Consider the following 19,274-nt stretch of genomic DNA (forward strand, 5'->3'; position numbering starts at 1 on the left):
GCCCAAGGATATTTGAATTGCAAACTGGAGCACACTGGAGTCAAACCACCAACCTTCCAATAACTAAGTGGCCTGCTCTACCGCCTGAGCTGTGATGGAGTTTATCAGAATCAGAAAAAGTTGTGGAGGAATTTGCATGACAATTTTTACAAGATGTATGTCTTGGTTGGTTGAAATCTGGGATATTCATTACTTTTGTGAGGTAAGGGAAATGTGTGTCATATCTTTACAAACATCACATTGACAGAAAAAATCGGAAAACATCCTGTGCTTTTATGGGAGGACAAGTAGCCCCAAGGACCAGAATTTAAAGCCAATGTTTTACCATTATTGCCCGAAGAAAAGTGGCCTAACTGCGCAATACTGCTCTGAGGCAACAGACCAAAAATGGTGTTTTAGTAAATAAATTAAATCAGAATCTGCCATAAAAACTTATTTCAATTTAAACATGCATACAAATGAAATCATACTTAGCAGCAGCTAGCACTATAAGCTGTGTCTTGGCCCCGGAAAGGATTGCTCCGCCCCCAGATCAAAGATCAAAACCTCATCTACTCGTTAATTAGCTAAACACGGAGGTGTCTTGTGTCACAAAATAATAATAATGATCACCAAAAATGTTGTTTGCTGCCTGAAGGCATCAGCATACCATAGAGGGTTAACATTAAAGACTAAACAACCACACAGGGTTAGATTACGAAAAATGTTCAAATCCAGCTGGGGCTGAGGCGAAATTGCAGCGATAACTATGGGTTTTCTGTGTTCCTCATAAAATTACGTTTAAATCTTATACTGTATACTAGGTCTGATTGTGACTTTATCTCTAGCTTCCCCCTGAAGGTGTAAGCTGAGAAAGCACAGTTGTTGTGTCGCCTGCTGTGATGTCACACGCCGGATGAACCCGCAGATGCACCCACTTCACGTCAAAACAATCCGGAAGACGACACAGCATGATGGAACTGTTGTTGGGGCTGAAACGAGGTCAAAGCTAACACAAATACAAGTGGGTTTTAAAGCAGTTTAATCTAATAATGCTGTTAAATATGCAAAAGTAGCGTCTGAAGCGAAGGTTATTTAACCGCTTAAAGAGTCCAGTCACACAGGCTAACCTCGCATTTTGGATTCAAAGTCCATATCCTAGCTCTTTAACGCATTAAAGTCTTTTAGCTAACCGCAGACTGTTCCAGGGATACCATGGGCAACGGAATGAATAAGGTAGGTTTGCTGTTGTTGTTTATGTCATGTCATTACGCTGTTTGGGGGTGTTTTTGATGGTTAAAAGTCCAAAGCGATGCTGGTGAACGCAGGCGCCAATCACTGGTCGCTAATCAATCACGTGACACGCTCTGCCCTGTCAAAAAAAACCCCAAAAAAGACAAAATTTGGATCCAAGCCAGGGCTCTTGTGCTAGACTCTAACCTACAATACTGTTGTATGCCAACCTTAAGTTAAGTGTCTGTGTCTGCATGTCATGTTTTGATGCTGTGATATTGCACTGTCATTGTTAATTGACAGTTAAAAGGGTCCTCCTAAAAGAAAAAGCTAACTCATGTTGTTTTTATTAAAAAGTAAGATTGTTTATATCGATTTCTTCCTAAAAATGAAATTGTCATCCGCATCTATTTTGAGCTGCCACAACAATGTTCAGGTACTGTAGTGAGATATTTCATTAGAATCAATCCAGCACTTCATTACCTTCATACAGCTATTGTTCCATAGGTATAGTACCAAAGCTGTACAGTAACACTCAGTGGCCGTTTGCCACCCATCACATCATTCAGATAACCATGCATCATTGCTTCAAGCCTTGTATGGCCATAAGGAACGTTTCCTTTGCTCGTAGCTCCACTAGGATCTTTAGCCTTAAGCTTTAAATCCAATCTGGCTCGAATCAGAACATTTGTTCTTTTCATGCGAGGTTCTTGAAGCTGAATTGTAATGAACATCTAAGTGCAACATGTCTGTGACTGCTCCTTCACAGGTTGTTGATGGACTCTACCTTGGGAATATAAGAGGTAAGACAAACATGTATGTAGATTTATTGCTTTAATTACATACAGTATAGAAAGCCCAGTTGGGCCAGGTGTTCGGTGTAGCATTAGAGTACAATATTTTGCTCTGAGCACACTTTACATATTATCATTAATTCTCAAATAATGTTTAATTAGGGGAATTTTAACTCAACATAACTTAATCTTCTATATGAAAAAGTGAAAGCGGATTTTTAACATAAGCCCTCCCTTTTAAGCACATATATTCGTAGCTTAAAGAGTAAAATAATGTAATATTGTAAAGTCTCGCCCACAAGAAAATTAAACTGCTACAATGTGTGGCATAAAAACTAAAATAACAATCCAGAGCCTTGTGTTTCACTCTAGTCCGATGCAACCTCCTCAAGTTAATATGGCATTTGGAACATTCTAACTTTAGCTGCCTTGATGACGGTAAGAGTATAATGGCTAAATATAGCTAAAATGACAGGGACAAGTGACCACTTGCCCATCTGTACTAAGTAATGTTGCAGGATAACAAACTACTCACAGACCTGCTTCTGTAGCTGCTTGTAACGGGTCAAAGTCATGATTGTTTGTGTAAGATTCATACCAAAGGACCTGTTGAGATATGTTTCCCTCTCTCCTTGTCACAGATTCAGAAAACAGAGAAAGTTTATCTAAGAATGGCATCACACACATCCTGTCTGTGTACAACAATGCAAAACCGGTGTTTGAGGTTAGTGGGAAATCATGGTTAGTATTTCTGGATGTATTATGATTAAAAATTGCTACTTTCTGTGGAAAATCTTACCTGGTGTTTTTTTTTTAAGGTCATGCGTGCAATGTTAATGATGTAATTTGTGCTTTCAGCCATCTGGGGGTGGTGATGAGTTATGGTTGGATTGCTTTGAAGTCTTGAGACTGAGATTGACAGATAAATTATGAGGTTCATGTGTATTAAAAGACAGAATCTTATTTTGTGTAAAACTGAACTTTTTTTTACTCTGGTAAAGAAAAAGGTTAAGTGTGAGAAATATGATTTAGAACACCGATATTCACCACCGTAGTATATCTCTGTAAGTTTCACATTGTCTCTGGTTTCACACACTGCTTACTGTAAATGCATTGTTTTGAGTGTTGGACACTGACCAAGACCAGGGGAACACATTAGATATTGATCTACAACCAGACTGACAAAAGGTTACAATGTTTTCTAAACAAAAACAAAATTCAAAAAAACCCCATGCCTCATATATATATTAACTGAAAATTGTACAAATAAAACAGAAGAAATATAAAAAATATATGTATGCTTATTTTGAAATTGATTCCAGCAATATCTTCCAGAAAAGGGACGTGTTTACTACCGTGCGTGCCGCTTCCTATTTTAATACAAACCTGTAAACGTTTAGAAACTAAGGACACCAATTACTATAATTTCTTTTTACGTATAAATTTAGCTTCTGTCAGTTTGGAGCCTCCTTTGTTGTATTGTTATGACAGATTTTTTTGTAATCTGCCACAAAAATATCAAAGTCAGTTGATCACAGAGACGCTTGTACTACTCAAGACATGCTTATTTTAAATGCAGAAAGCTTTGGCAGCTTATGTTAATACACAATTTATATTGTTCAGCATTACTATGTTGCCTATGACATCAAAGGTCATTGGGGTTTGAAACGTGCTGTGATAATAAACAGTCCCTCTCGTCTCCTCTTCATAGAATAGAGTAGATTGCAATAGCTCTTTGCTGTCATTGTACATGTACAACAAACTTGTTGGGGCTCCATGCCAACTGTGGCTTTAACTGGTTTTAAGCTTGTTTTTGCATCCAGTAATTTCTTTTTAATCTATAATAATGTCATTCTTTAAATAATATTATACACCATGTGTGATGAAATCTCAAATACTTAAAATTGTAATCTGGGAAAGTATTCTTAGTCTTACACAGAGCGCTGAATTTCTTTTGAAGACACTGTGTTTTTGAGATGCTACTACATCATGTCACTAATTCACTTGAGTGTCTTTTTATTAGTATTACACAACTTGTCCAATATTTAGTTGCCTGTCTCCTAACATTTTTCACTAATGTTTTGCAGGACATGACATACCTTTGCATTCATGCAGCTGATGCTTCCAGCCAGAACCTGTGAGTAAACACGTACATGAAGGTTTAAAAACATTGGTGGATTCTTTTTCACCCTCTAGTCTTGGTTCCTTTGCAAATTTCAAAATGTATGCAGTAGACTATTTATAGGAGAGGAGAAGAGCAGTAACTCAAACAGTAGTCATACATAGGAGTTACAGCCATCTAATGATAGATTAAAGTTATTTAATATTCACTTCATTTCATTCTGTTCCTAAAGACTGAGCAAAAGAGGGCTTTTATTTTTCACGTGCTTGTGAGAGAAAGGTTAAGTGAAAAAATAACAGATGAGTAAGTATGTTTAATGTGTCACTGTTCATCCAGAGTCTGACTTGTTGCTTCTCTGGGAGCTGGCGCTAACACGACACATTAGTCATAGCAGTCTTTGACCTCACACATCCCTTGTTGCTTTAAGTTTGCAGCATGAACTGAGGGGACAGTAAAGAGCCATTATTCAGTTGGAGTTTAAGCATTAAACTTTAGTGTCATATGACCCTGGTTGATGGCTTACTTTAAGGTCTTTATTGGCGTTGGAGAGGAATTACGTTGTTATGTCTGCACTAGTGCCCTACGTGGTTAGTCAGGGTTCATGCATAGGTACAAGTGGGACATTAGTAGGAATTTGATAAATCTCCAGTATATTATGTCAAAGACTTTACCTTGTTGGGTCAAAAAATCTCAGCGTTACTTTGAGCTCCACAGTTACTCAACCTCTCCTTGATTTGAAGGGGAACTTTATTTGCTTTAGTTTGTAAAAAAGTAGTACTGAGTCAAATGTAACTTAGTGAGAACTGAGGTTTAGTGGCTGGTTGGAAGTTGATGATTGTTGGGCTGGAGATGTCTGACCTCCACTGTCGCAATCAAGCGTCCTTCCCTCAGGCAGCAGAGGAAGGAAACCTAAGTGTGACATCTGGCTGTTTGCATCGACCACCCAGGGCTTTAATAAACCCCCTCTGTCACAATCACTGGTCTGAGTGATGCGAGGGTGAGGCCAACTGCCGTCCCACCATGCATGCCATGATCTAGGGGCCCCTGTCATTACATGTGATGGCCTCTGTTACATGGTGATGGTACACAGCAGAAACTGTCTCACATTTTGTAAAAGTTTAAAGCTTTCTGAAAAACCTTAACCTCTATGATTGCTTCAGTTCAGCAGAAAAGGATTAAGGTTGATGTGCTTAGATACTTCCTCGCTAGGAATCATCACATACTATACAAAAAAAAACTAAAGTGACAGCAAATCTTAGACCTATGTCCTAAATCACTGAAATAATACTAATACAGCAAAACTGTGGTCAGACTGCAGAAACAGCCCTTTTTTTTAATTGTTATTTGTGCAGCAGACAACGAGGAGCATAACAAAATAAATGTATCTAGCAACTAGCAAGCAGATTAAACCTATTTAAGCTTCTATGCATTTTGTGATGTCAGTGTTTTGTGAAATTCACACTGAAGACAGTAAATGCTATGAGGAATTCACACCCAAGACAGCAAGTGCTTAATTGAAATGGCATTAAATGTTATTTATATAGTTGCTAACAATGTATGTAGATATTTGTAGAGAGCCAGGGGTTCCCCTTTTTTTTGAACCTTCTCTGAGAAAGTCTGTTAGTGTGCGTAGAGCATGAAGGTGTAAACTTTTGCATTTGCATCAACGTGATGTGCTTTGGTCATAACTAAGGAAGCTCTTTTTTTAAAAATGATTTTTTGTTGTTGTTGTTGTTTTAGGCATATTAATATAATAATATTTTTAAAAACCACCATAGAAATACAGAAGCTCATTTTGCATATTAAACATACAGTAATCTAACAGCTTTTTGTTGCTAGAGGACTATTTTTATTCCAGTGTTCTCCTATTCAGTTCTACTTAACCGTAAATGTTTGTCACAACTTAGTTTTCTGCATATTAAACAAGACTGCCGGAAACTTCTGTGCTAGGATGACAGAACAAAGTGCTGAGGAGACATCTTTTAAAGAAGAGTTTGGATCTCAGGAAGGAGGAAAAAAGTAAAGTGACAGTCTATTTTAGCCCCAGTCTGTTACCCTGTCTGCTATTGAGTAACCAGCATCTGCTCCTCAGGAGACCAGCGCTATCAGCCATGCAATTCTTGATTATGCAAAACACCAGCAGTGTTTCCTGACAGTGTATAAGGAGGATATTTAAGGAGCAATAGCATTGCATTATGCTGCTTTATATTGGAAGATGTTTTGTGTGGATTTTTTGCAATCTTACAATTAGCGGTGATTTATTTTCTAAATTTACCCATGAAATGGCATTTGCTGTATTTTTGGTGTAAACCTAAAACGATGCCTCTGTTCGCACTGAGTAACCCAGCGCTGGAAAAAGACCAAATTTTGCAGTTAAGACAAAATGACGGCATTTACTTCCCTTGTCTGTCCCTACTGTCTGTGCTCTGGTCGACCACAGACTCTCTGTTTGAGCATACCCAACCTCTTTCTCACATGACAGCTTGGAGTAGCTAAAGGGAAAAAAAACACACCACAGTATGTTCTCCTGTTTCTGAGATATAACATAAATCTGTTGAAACTACCTCACACATTTCTGAACTTATCTCTAAATCTGAGAGTAATCTGTAGTTTCCACAGCTAATCTTAGTATATTATTATGGTTTTAACAACCTTTATGGAACCACAATGTTTGGGCCTTTAACACAGTTTCAGTTCAAGGTGGCCTTTTTCATATCCTATAATGTGTATTCCATTTTTAGCTTTACACTCCTTAAATGTTACTATGACCTTAGTAAAAGTGAACTGTTGTTTTCTGTTTGATGAGCAATACTATATTGACTCAGAAAACTTTACTGTGCTTTTTTTATGTCTTTCCAGACTGCAGCATTTTAAAGATTGCATTAGCTTCATCCATGAATGTCGCTTGAATGGTGGATCTTGTCTAGTTCACTGGTAGGTATTTACATCCAGCCAGCTTCCTACTCAAAACCAGAACAGGTCAGCCGTCTTTTTTAGGTACTTTCACAGTCAACATGACATTTGTCCTGATGGTTTGTGGCCTGTCCCATTTTTTTACCAGTTAACCGTAGGAAGTAAGGTATTAAACATCCAGCTGCTTAATGAAAAGAACCAAATAAGCCAAATGTCCTTTGTGTTCTTGCAGCCTTGCAGGTGTATCAAGGAGCACTACCATGGTGGTGGCCTACCTGATGACTGTCACCCACTATAGCTGGGAGGAGTGTCTGTCTGCTGTCAAAGCTGTTCGTTCCTTTGTTGGGCCAAACTATGGCTTCCAGCAGCAGCTGCAGGAGTACCAGACTACACAAGTCTCAGAGGTAAACATGCAAAGAAACAGAGAAGACATGAATGCACACACACTGTACACTACCTACAGAATGCATCCAATTCCCTTTTACTACTTCAGTGTTTCTGCTTAAAGTCAAATTTTAAAGTGCTTTTTCCAGCAGTAGCTTTGTGGTATACTGGCATTCTGTAGAAACTCTTGTGCTCTGTTATTTGTGATACAGACCCACACACATACATGCACACAGGATATGACACATACACCATTACACAGCACAGGCAGTCTGTGGTCAGTCTAGCAACTGTTAATCTGTTCAACTGCTGCATACCTATTTATATTCTTTTTTTTTTTCTTTTTTTTTAAATTGCTTGTAATTCTTGTTGAGGACAAGAAGTATTCGTTTGAAATGACAGATCTGAGATTTACAACTGGAAAACTAAACCAGCACACATCTTCTGTTATATGCAATGGTTTACAAACCCTCAAATATTTTAATATCACAATGGCATAATGGTCTTTTGTATACGCAAGCCAATTACTCATTTAGTCAATCAGTAATCCAGTCTTTAAAATAGTACATAAGTTCTTAATATTGCATTCAATCACTAACACATCTTAGTACTAACTCTTAGGTTCAGAACTCATAGCAAGGGTTTCTAATGCTCCTCTGCTGCACATCAAGGAGGATCATCTCTGCATTTCTCACCTTTCTAAAAAATAGCTTGTGTTTTGTTTTGTTTTTGCCACCAGCAGCTTCACAGGTTTGCATAGCTGTTTTAACTTTTAGAATGCCTAATTTGTGATCACACATTTAAAAAAACATTCCTGTAATGTTTTTAGTTTTGATTCATGCACTTTCAGATATTACCTTGCTTTTTTCTTATATATAAATACATATATGCATAAGGTTGTCGTCAAGTTTACATCCACTCATCATGGGCATGAATGTCATTGTAATTTTGGGTTTTCATTGGGTGGAATCATTATGCAGCATACATCTTCAGTAACTTTAAAAAAACAAGAAGTGGGTGCACAAGTTTGAAGTTATTTTAGATTTTGTCTAATTCATACAGGATCGAAAGTAAAAATCCATGCTCAAATATATACATACACCCAGACTAATATTTAGTTAAATGTTTCTTAGCAAGTTGCACATCGATCATGAGTGGCATCCATGTCCTTCTGTGGCCAGCTTATTCTTCCAGATGGGTAGCTGATGACCAATAAAGCATGTGTATTATAATATCTTAGATCTTATTCCCTCTATTGAGCTGGCTTCTGATCATCTTTTTTTTTTTTTTTACCTCATGGAGGTACTTCCAATGTGTAGATTACTGAGTTTTAGACTTTCTTCTCATCATTCCAAGCCATACTCAGGTTAGACTACTGTTCTTAGAGTCTTGATGTTTTGCTCTATCAACCAGTAGATGGCGCTTTAGCCAGTCTGAACACCTGGATGAACACCTGCTGTTAGCATCCCACTTATTTGTTTTTTGCCAGGCTTTTGTGAAGTGCAGTTAGCTTCTTTACCCAGTACGTTTGGATGTCAGGTCCTGGTCCTATTCAGGTCTTAATTCTGGAGACTTGTTATTGAATGTTTTTTCTTCTGAAAGGTTGCTTTGGTCTGCTCTTAGGCTGGTGTTGTGTGACACCTTTCTCTCCAAGATGTTCTTTCACTATTGCTCCTTTTAAGCTCTGCATGGATTTGCCCTCATACTATTGTACTTGCAGCTGAGAGTGTACCCTGGATAGGTTTTGGGAGAAAAGGCCATTTATTCCCATGGCCTCTGTCCAGAGCTGTGAGCCTTTGTTTCGTAGATTCTATGGACAACTTGTTGCACTTCCTATTGATCCAGGACCTAACTCCCATGACACACTTCTACACCTCTCGTAACCAACTAAAGGACTTACCACTATAAATTTTAAATAAAACAACTCAGATGCAGTTGAAGTGCAAACTTTCAGCTTTAATTTGGTGGTTTGAACAACAACAAAAAAAAAGGGGAACTAAAGAATTTTTAACACACTCCCTTCATTTCAAGGGCTCAAAAGTAATTGGAGAAATTGAAAAACTAAAATTGAAATGTTCATTTCAAATACTTGGTTGAAAACCCTTTACTGGCAATGATAGCCTGAAGTCTTGAACTCATGGACATCATCAGATGCTGGGTTTCTTCCTTTTTAAAGCTCTGCCAGGCCTTTACTGCAGCTTCTTTCAGTTGCTGTTTGTTTGTGGGCCTTTCTGTCTAAAGTTTAGTCTACAACAAGTGAAATGCATGTTTATTGTGCTTAAGATCAGGTGACTGACTTGGCCATTCAAAAATATTCCACTGGGTTGCTTTGGCTGTATGTTTTGCGTCATTGTCCTTTGTCATTGTATTATGAAATGCCGCCCAATCAATTTGGCTGCATTTAGCTGGATTTGAGCAGACAGTACGTCTCTGAACACCCCAAAAATTAATTCAGCTGCTTCTGTACTGTGTCACATCATCAATAAGACACCTTAATGCCCACTCACATCCTGGGCCATTTGACCTCAGGAAATCACATGATAGGGTGGGGCTAGGTTTCACAGTGAGCTCACCCGAAACCTTGGCTGATTGTGACCTACACTCATTTTCACACCTTGGCTCGTGTGATTAGGTAGAGGTCCCTCTTGGGGGGACACTCCCGCAGGGCTTAAATCTGGAACTCTCCACATTTTGACCCTAGAACTGAAGAAGCTTCTCAGATGAGAGGTGAAACATCTTCAAGCAACAAGTCCAGACGCTTTTCTTTCCAAGCTCCTTAGATTACAATGACCTGGATGACTGAGAACCTTCACAGACATCATCAGTAAACAGTAGTGTCCCAGTGCCACTGGCAGTTATGCATGCCCAAGCCATCATACTGCTTCCGCCATGTTTTACAGATGATGTGGTATACTTTGGATCATGAGCTGTTCTTATAATGTACTCTATACCTGTTTTTTCTTGCCATCATTCCAGTAGAGGTTGATCTTGGTTTCATGTGTCCAAAGAATGTTTTTTCAGAACTGCGCTGGCTTTTTTAGATGTTTTTTTTTTTTTTCTCAATCTAGCCTTTCTATTCTTGAGGCTTATGAGTGGCTAGCACCTTGCTGTGAACCCTCTGTATTTAATTTCATGCAGTCTTTTTTTTTAAATTTTTTATGGTGGACTTGAATATCGCCTACCTCCTGGAGAGTGTTGTTCACTTGGTTTGCTCTTCACCATGAAAATGATTCTGCGATCATCCACTACTGTTGTCTTCTGTGGATGTCTGAGTTCACTAGTGCTTTCTTTCTTTTTCAGGATTTACCAAACTGTAGATTTGGCCACTACTAATATTGTAGCAATTTCTCAGATGGGTTTTTTCTGTTTTCGCAGCTTAAGGATGGCTTGTTTCGCCAGCCTTTGAGTCAACTGTCCAAATACAGTGGGAATTAAGAAACTGCACCAAAGTTTAGAAGAACTAAACTATGAATCAGATAAAGTCCACATAGTCCAGAAATAAAAACATGGCAATGCAAAGTACCATAATAGGTCCCCTTTAAATGTGAATTTTAACTTCCTATTGTATGGTTTATTCTAGAAAATATTTCCAGGTAAGTATGGTTGTGTATTTAAAGAAAATCTCAAATATATCCATGGTTTCCTTTAGCTTCAGCCATGTGGTGGACGCTTGTTGGCAACATTAAGAGTGGTCCTTCTCCTAACTTGAATTTAACAGAAAAGCTCACCTTTTTGTAAACCTGACTTATCTTGGTGCCTACGCCTAACCAAAAGCAAGACAAAGCCTAAGTAAACAAAAGTGAAAATGAAATTAAACAGTTCATGAAACAGGACACAAACTGTGGTCTCCAGGTTCACAGTTTTGTGATTTTAAACCACTGCCACCCTACCTGCCAGTATACTCTTTAAAACAAGTATTCTAAGTATCAGTTGCATGTTTACATTATAACTATCCAAAACATGTTTCAAACAACAGTTATTAACCAGATAAGTTTAGATTACTTCAGTTGTTCCCAAACTTTCTACCATTAGTTTAATAGTAAAAACTAATTTGTTTAATTAACCATACATTTTTAATTTATTGGTAATGTTACTGTAAAGTGTTTTAATAATAATAATTAAATATATATATATATATATATATATATATATATATATATATATATATATATATGATAGATAGATAGATAAAATGTTTAAGCCAGTGTTTGAAATAATATTTCAAACACTGGCTTAAACATTTTGCATAATTTTATCTAATTTATTTAGCGATAGCTCTAACTGTGATTCCATTCCATTGGCACTTAAGTAGTCGTTGCACACAGAAGGGGAACTGTAGGGGGTTTGCTGGGATTGCATTAGCTCGGTACTGCTCATCACGTGTTTAACCATTACTGTCAGCATCTTGCAAAATAACATGACTGGAAAAAAAAATGGTCATTATTTGTAGACTTTGCATTGACTTCGAGGATTTAAAGGGAAATAGGTTTTGTGTATTTGTGATTTTCCCACATGTGTCTCAGATAGAAAGTGAAGAATCTGAATTCAGCAATGTCTTCAATACAGCTCTAGCAACATTGTGTATCAGTGGTCATGGTTGCAGTGCATGTGAGATACAGCGTAATATACATAGTGACTAAAGCTTTGTAGTCTGTAGACATTCTGTAAAAGTTCAACAAAGGTTAGAAAAACAAGTTCCTGAAACTGAATGAAGCAAAACAGCTCCAGGCTTTTTAAATTTCAATTTCTCTAAAAAGCCTTAAATTTATCTATAAATTTGCTACATATCATAATATTGTAACCCAGCCAAATGCTCGCTTGTAACTGGATCACTGAGTTGTCATTTACAAAAAGAACAATCTGACAATTGGAAAGCGTGTTTGTGTGGGTGTGCAGGTGCACTGGTGAGTGGTGGCAGTGATGACCACAGATCTATCTGCTTATGAGTAGCATGATGAATTTAAAAAGGTGCAGATCTTTCATGTTGCCTTCATTGTGAAGTTGGGCAATAAACTGGAGCCTTGTCAGAATTTACTAATGTTATGACTTGAACAAATTCATCACTGGGTGAGCTTCTACCGATTTTATGAGTTTCTACTTTCAGTTTGTGTACCACGTGAAACACTTCTGACATGATTCATGTTCTTTATCAAGATGGTATAATGACAGATAAGAGCAGGTGTTGTACAGGATTCGGATATGACTGAGTTTATTGATGGCTTATCTTAAATCTTTGCTTTGAATTGTTATTAATTTTTACAGTTCTGTTAATATTATGAGTCAGTTGTGCTCTGTTTGGTTTTTAGGGTGAGTGTGACAGTACTAATTTTAGGAAGATGGAGACTTTCACTTCATTAAAGAGTAAGGTATTGCACAAAATAATTGAAGAATTCCTGGACATCATTACAGCTCCTCCCTTTTTGACCTTTTATTAAACAAACGTTTAAATGTTTACTGCAAAGTAATGCTGCTGCATATAATACACTTATTGATAACCACCCCTTCTAGCGACTTCTAGTGTTTATATCTAGCTCTGAAAAGTCAATAAACTGTACTACAGTTCGACCTGGGCAATGTGAGGAAAATCTAATATTGTTTTTTTTTTTTTTAAAGCTGTATCACGATACACAATATATATATATATCACGATATGTTTAAATAACCTCCAAAAACAAGTGTTATTTTCAAGCATGTAGTGCCTGAAATTGCACTGGTATACTCATTCAAATCAACCATTCAATATTTTTTTCCAACTTTGAATACAAAAAACATCTGAATGAATCGAAATGTTTTATTTTAACCATTTTTTAACCATCAGTTGCACAGAGGTTTTTCACATATGATAGTACTGTCACAGTAAGACTCTTTCTGTGGTCAACCCTAGACCAAGAACATTCACAGATATCGCAGCTGGTTTATTTAACATTTTCTTTGGTGTGTAGGGAGACATTGACATGCAGAGTTTTAAAACATTGTTCATTTTGCAATGAATGACTTTTCAGCTGGTGGGAAAAATTTGGGGTACTGCTACCTTTTGCGGCAATAGTTTTACAGCACGTTTTGCAAATTACCGCATTTTGTTTGATGTCCTCCTTGTGAAATACAAATGACAGTGAGTCTCATCCTCTCGCTCCTCTGAAATTCCCACTGTTGCCATATTTCTCGCTACCTGGTAGTATATAAACACACATGCTCACCGCATGTGTACCAGGTAGAACATTTTTCGGTTGGGAGGGGCTGATTAATGATGCATTTGCAGCATGTGGGGGAAAAATAAACCTCACAGTGAATTACATGCAGACAGTTCAATATTGCCATGGAAATTTATACTTGATGGTTACGATAAAGCCACTTTAACCGTCGTACATGGGAAAACTTGCAATATATCGAACATAGTCTATATATCACCCACCCCTAACTACAATCATTTGAAGGAGTTCACTTCGGTGTTATTGGATCAGGAAACAAACTTTTTTTTAACAATTTGGAGCAGCAAATTTTCATTCAACTCTCTCTTGCGCTCTCACTTACATGCACACACACTTCCCTTTTAAACACATAAGACAGTTTAAATTAAATTAAAATATACTTTAAATATAAATAATATAAATACTTCATAGAAGGTTCAAAATACACTTGTATCTCTGGTGACATAGATATGTATCTATATATAGTAGAGATGGACCGATCCGATATTACGTATCGGTATCGGTCCGATACTGACCTAAATTACTGGATCGGATATCGGAGAAAAATAAAAAATGTAATCCGATCCATTAAATATCACGAAAGCACCTCACAAAACTTGCAACACGCCGTAACTCACCTCAGAACGTATGCATCACGTGATAGAGCAGCTGTGGCATGCAGGACCTGTCGGTGGTCTGGATAGCATGTGGAGCTTCGCTAGCAACCTGGCATTTCATCTCCGACAAAGTTATCCCCGAGAGAAGTAAAGCAAGTGTGTAAGTCCATCTCTGAATGTTTGTAAAGCATTCCCACGTTAAGCTTAACAAGCGACTGCCTCTCGCTCTCCGGCTGCTACTTCAATCGTGAAACTGCTTAAATCAGCTGATCGGCTTTTCTGTCGCGAGTCTGTCTCTCGTTTGTTTTTGGTCCACTTTGCGCCAGAAAGAGGAAACCAGCGGCTGAACAACAGCAGCACGTTTAAGCTTGATAAGCTGTTGTTAGAATTTATTTAATATTAATTTCTACACCAGGATCTTTTTCTACTTAGCTGACGGCTGGTAACTGTGCAGGGGCGGATCTAGCAAAGTTTAGCCAGGGGGGCCGATAGGGCATTAACTGGGAAAAGGGGGCACAAAGACATACTTTTCTTTCTTATTCTCATTTAAAATGTCTAGCTTTTAATAAATAATTATCTGACACCCAAAGTTTTAATTTGATGTAAAATGAATAGAAGTCAATTACTGTACATAGTGACTATTAAGTCTAATATATATACCCTAGTAAGCTATAGTACTTTTTACTTTGGGAAGGTACCATCTGTGCAGTCTGCAATTTTGTTGAAGAAAGATGTTGAATCTATTTAATATTTCTTGAAAAATAATTGATTTCTGTGCATTTTTTTTCACACTGCATCAAATTAAGGTTGATTACGTCGATTAAGCATCATGAGGTGGAGCGTGAGGGGTGGTTCCCTATTTTTTATTTATTTATTTTTGTTGTTGCTGGGAGTTGGAACCCTATTAGTTAGGTTGCTTAATATTTACGCTAAGTACTCTTTAAAATACCAGAATAGGGAGGATGGTGTAGGTCTAAGTTTATTAGATTGATCAGTATTGCTGAACTATGAAATATTTTTTTTGTATACAGGTATAACAGAATAGCTTTAGTGTAGTTGTTGTTTTAAACTTGAGTATGAACTTGCAGACTTGCAAAATGCAGCAAGATATTTTAAAAAACAGTTTTGTTGATTAAAAAACACTATATCGGATTCATATCGGTATCGGCAGATATCCAAATTTATGATATCGGTATCGGTATCGGACATAAAAAAGTGGTATCGTGCCATCTCTAATATATAGATATATATATATATGATCACAAAGCTGCACAAATTGCATATAGGTTTAGAAAAAGAGGAACAAGAGAGTTGCATTTTCCATGAAAAAAACTAAACAAGTGTGTCACCATTTTAATTGCGCTACTTTCTGTAAATTTAGCTTTTCGGTATGAATACTCAAACTATTCTTTTGACATGTTCTCTAATGAAACTTGGGTGGATATGTATTTATAGCTTATAATCCACCTGTTTCTCAATGTTAAGCAGACTAATGTACTGTTTGAAGACACTGTAGATGTGGTATGAGGCAACTATGTTTCAAGGAGATCTGTGAATTTTAGGGAGGACAATTTATGTTGTATATTTGTTATTGTAACTTACAGTATGAATACAGTTATAATAAAAAGTCACTATACTAGCAAATCTAAAAAAAAAAACTAATATTGTAAAAGTTTGTTGTTTTTTTTTAAATTTCAAATAACTTAGTACACTTTACATTTTAAAATTATGTCCTGAATTCATTACATGGTGAAACATTGCAATTTTTTTGTTTTAATTGTGTTGATATGGATTTTAGCTCATGAAAATCTGAAGATTACTATTCAGTCAGTGTAAATATTGTGCATGTCTCAGTCTAGTTCAATACATGCAACCACAATCATGGGAAAGACTGCTGAGTTGACAGTTGTCCAGATGATCATCAACGCCCTCCCCAAGGAGGGCAAGCCACAGGAAATCATTGGTTTAAAAAAACTTGCTGTTCCCAGAGTGTTACATGAAAGCATATTAATGGTAAGCTGACTGAGGGGGGAAAAATGCGGTAGGAAAAGTAACTGGGATGACCACAGCCTTGAGAGTAAAGTTGAGCCAAGAAATTGGGTGAATTTCACAAGGAGTGGACAGAGGCTGGTGTTAGTGCATCAGGAGCCAACAAAGCACAGTCTTTGGCAAAGGAGCTACAACTGTCGCATTCATAATATCAGTCATATCCTGAATCGGAGACAGTATCAAAGGAGACTTATGTGCTGAGGAGAAAAAGAACTGGACTTTTGCTCAGGGGGACAAAATCCTCTTTTTAGGTGAAAGTAGAAGTTTATTTGGGAACTTAAGTTCTAGAATCTGAAGAAAAACCATAGAGGCACTGAATCCAAGGTGTTGGAAGTCCAGCGGGACGTTTCCACAGTCTGATGATTTGGGGTGCCATTTTTTCTTTTGGTGCTTTTTGTGCTTAGTCCAGTCAAAGTCAGTGCAGCTGTCTACCAGATTTTTAGAGTACTCCATGCACACATCTGCTGACAAGCTTTATGGTGATGCTGGTTTCCTTTTCCAGCAGAACTCATCACCTGCCCACAGTGTCTCATGCCAAATGCCAGAAAGTTGATTCTATTCATCTAGTTGTAGTGTTTTTAGTGGGAGAAACATTTTGTCACTCATCTAAGTGACGAATGCTCCAGATGATCATGGATGATTGAGCATGCATCAAGACTCTGCTACCAAATGGTTTGGTAACCATGGCATTACCATGCTTGACTGGCCAGCCAACTCTCTATTGCATCTGACCTTAACCCCACAGATAAACTATGAGGAAGACAAGAAACACCTGAACCAAAAATAAAGACAGGCTAAAGCCGTGCTTGCGGCACTGCCGAAGTGTTCAGTAACACCTCAGCAGTGCCACAAGCTAATTGCTTCGATGCCACACTCCACTGATGCAGTATTTAGTGGTAAAGGAGCTCAAAGTATTGTGTATTAATGAACGTACTTGTCAGAAGTTGGATATTTCTTATGGTAAATTCTTTTTCAATTTGAAAAAATGTTATTAATTTGAGATACTGGATTTCTGATTTTTATAAGCTATGAATTATTGTCATTAAAAAAATAAAACAAATAAGGCTTGAAATATTTGCCTGTTTCGTGTATATAAAATATATGGCAGTGAGTTATGTAAAATTGTATTATGTAGTTTGATCTTAACCATAAAAAATGTTATTTTAATTAACTGTTTTCCTTTCCCCTCTCTTCTTCAGTACAGAGTATGGTTACGGTCAAGTTTCCGTCCCAGTCCATTCAATGACCAGGAGCAGGTGGGTGCCCTGCTGAGCCAGTACACAGAGCAACAGCAGAGCCAGAAGAGGGGAGGTGATCACAGCTGGATAACTGTCAGTGACTACCCATCCATGCGATCCAATGCTGATGCTGATGGTGATGATGAAGGAAGCGGCTGAAACACAAGTCTGGTCATGCCAAACTTGTTCCCATTGCTGCCTGGAAATAGGCAGCACCCACTATTCTGTACTCATTTCCAAATCAACCCTCAGTCATATCTAACCTATATGTATTCATACAACTCTAAAAGCATAAGATAATATCGAGCACTTTTTACTTTATTCGCGTCTGTTTTTTTAAGAAGAGATGGAGGTTGATTTAGAATTGTGCTACAGACCTATAACCACTACCAGTACCCGCCACAGTCCCTTACAACCAAAACAGGGGTATTGGTGCTCACAGACGCCTTACTCTAAACACCTCAGCACCTTAGCCATGATGAGTGATGACCTTTGTTTCCACATGCACTCCTGCAATGTTCAGCTCAGCAGCCTTAATGCCATAATCAACTAACGGCATCTTAAATGAACATTTTGCCTATAGTTATATAAATATCTAGTCTGTTAAATCTCAGTTAAATCTAAAACCAAACTGATGGTTGATTTGATACGTACAAGTTTGCATATCAGCACTGCTTTTTGTGTTTGTAGGTTTGACAGCATGAAATTTGTTGTTACATTCATCCTACCTATAAATAGCTGCAACATACATCATAAGCATTGTACTAGCCACCTACAAAGATCACAAAACAATGAGTTTATCACTGCCTATGTAATTTACAGTATTCATGTTGACATAGTTGGATACTGCTCTTTCAGTATAGTTAGCACTTTCACTTTCATTTGGTTCATCGTAGAGAAAATTCCAAGCTGTGTACACACCACTTGTACCAATATTTGTTACAAAATCTAGTATCAGAAATCCACACCAAAACAACAAAACAAGTCTTTATATAAACTAGCAGAATATTGTGAGGCTAAAAAGAAAACTGTTATCAGTTCCCAGCAATTATTTCTTCTTTGCATTCATTGCAGGGCTGAGAGGACTGGTACTAAGTTATCCCTCACCAGGCACACAGGATTAAAGAAGAGCCAAACCTTTTTAAGTAGGTTGACACACGGAGACCGCACTGTGGACATTACAAATAAACCACTATGAGTGACACCTAAAAATATATTGAAAACAAGGCAAAATGTTCCTTTAAGTTTATTAACAGCAGGTTAAATTTGGGAATTTGAATTTAAAGTATAACTACATATTCAGGATGTCTGTAGTCCAAATGTTAAAGTCTTCCTGATTTTACCGAAGCTCTGATGTTATCTTTTTACTGTGTCAAAACAGATTTTTAAAGAATTTCTGTTTATAGTTTTGTGGATAATGTTTGTTGTCCTAATTGTGTATTTATGGTGTTTTGTTTGTTGTGTTTTATAATGAAATGCAGTGATGGAGAAATAATGGAATTGTTAATAAATCCACCCTATGAAGATAACGGTGTGTCTTTGTCTTTATAGTAAAGCATAAAAAGCAGATTTAGCTTGAGATGTATATTTGAGGATAAAACGTTACAATGGTTAAAATAATGAAATTAATTTCATTTTTTTCCTTAAGGTTTTCATTGTTTGACATAATGAAACAAATATCAGTCTAAAATAAGGATTACGTTATGAAGCCAGCCTTCCAAGAAGTGAAGCGTAAGTCTTTCCTTGGAAATTATTCC

The 19,274-nt window shown here is 37.3% G+C and overlaps 1 protein-coding gene across 1 annotated transcript; it reads left to right on the forward strand.

Annotated features, from left to right (window-relative positions):
* Positions 1-890: 890 nt before the first annotated feature.
* On the forward strand, positions 891-19,037 carry dusp22a (dual specificity phosphatase 22a). The gene is made up of 7 exons (XM_085400879.1): positions 891-1,215; positions 1,982-2,015; positions 2,648-2,730; positions 4,094-4,143; positions 6,988-7,062; positions 7,274-7,445; positions 17,479-19,037. Exons 1-7 carry the CDS (start codon positions 1,195-1,197, stop codon positions 17,674-17,676), a joined length of 633 nt encoding a protein of 210 aa, XP_085257005.1. The 5' UTR covers positions 891-1,194; the 3' UTR covers positions 17,677-19,037.
* The last annotated feature ends 237 nt before the right edge of the window (positions 19,038-19,274 follow it).

The sequence above is a fragment of the Rhamphochromis longiceps genome, linkage group LG1, assembly GCF_057381845.1.
Source record: "Rhamphochromis longiceps isolate RC_006_pf linkage group LG1, R_longiceps_female_GT1.1, whole genome shotgun sequence".
Lineage (NCBI taxonomy): Eukaryota > Metazoa > Chordata > Actinopteri > Cichliformes > Cichlidae > Rhamphochromis > Rhamphochromis longiceps.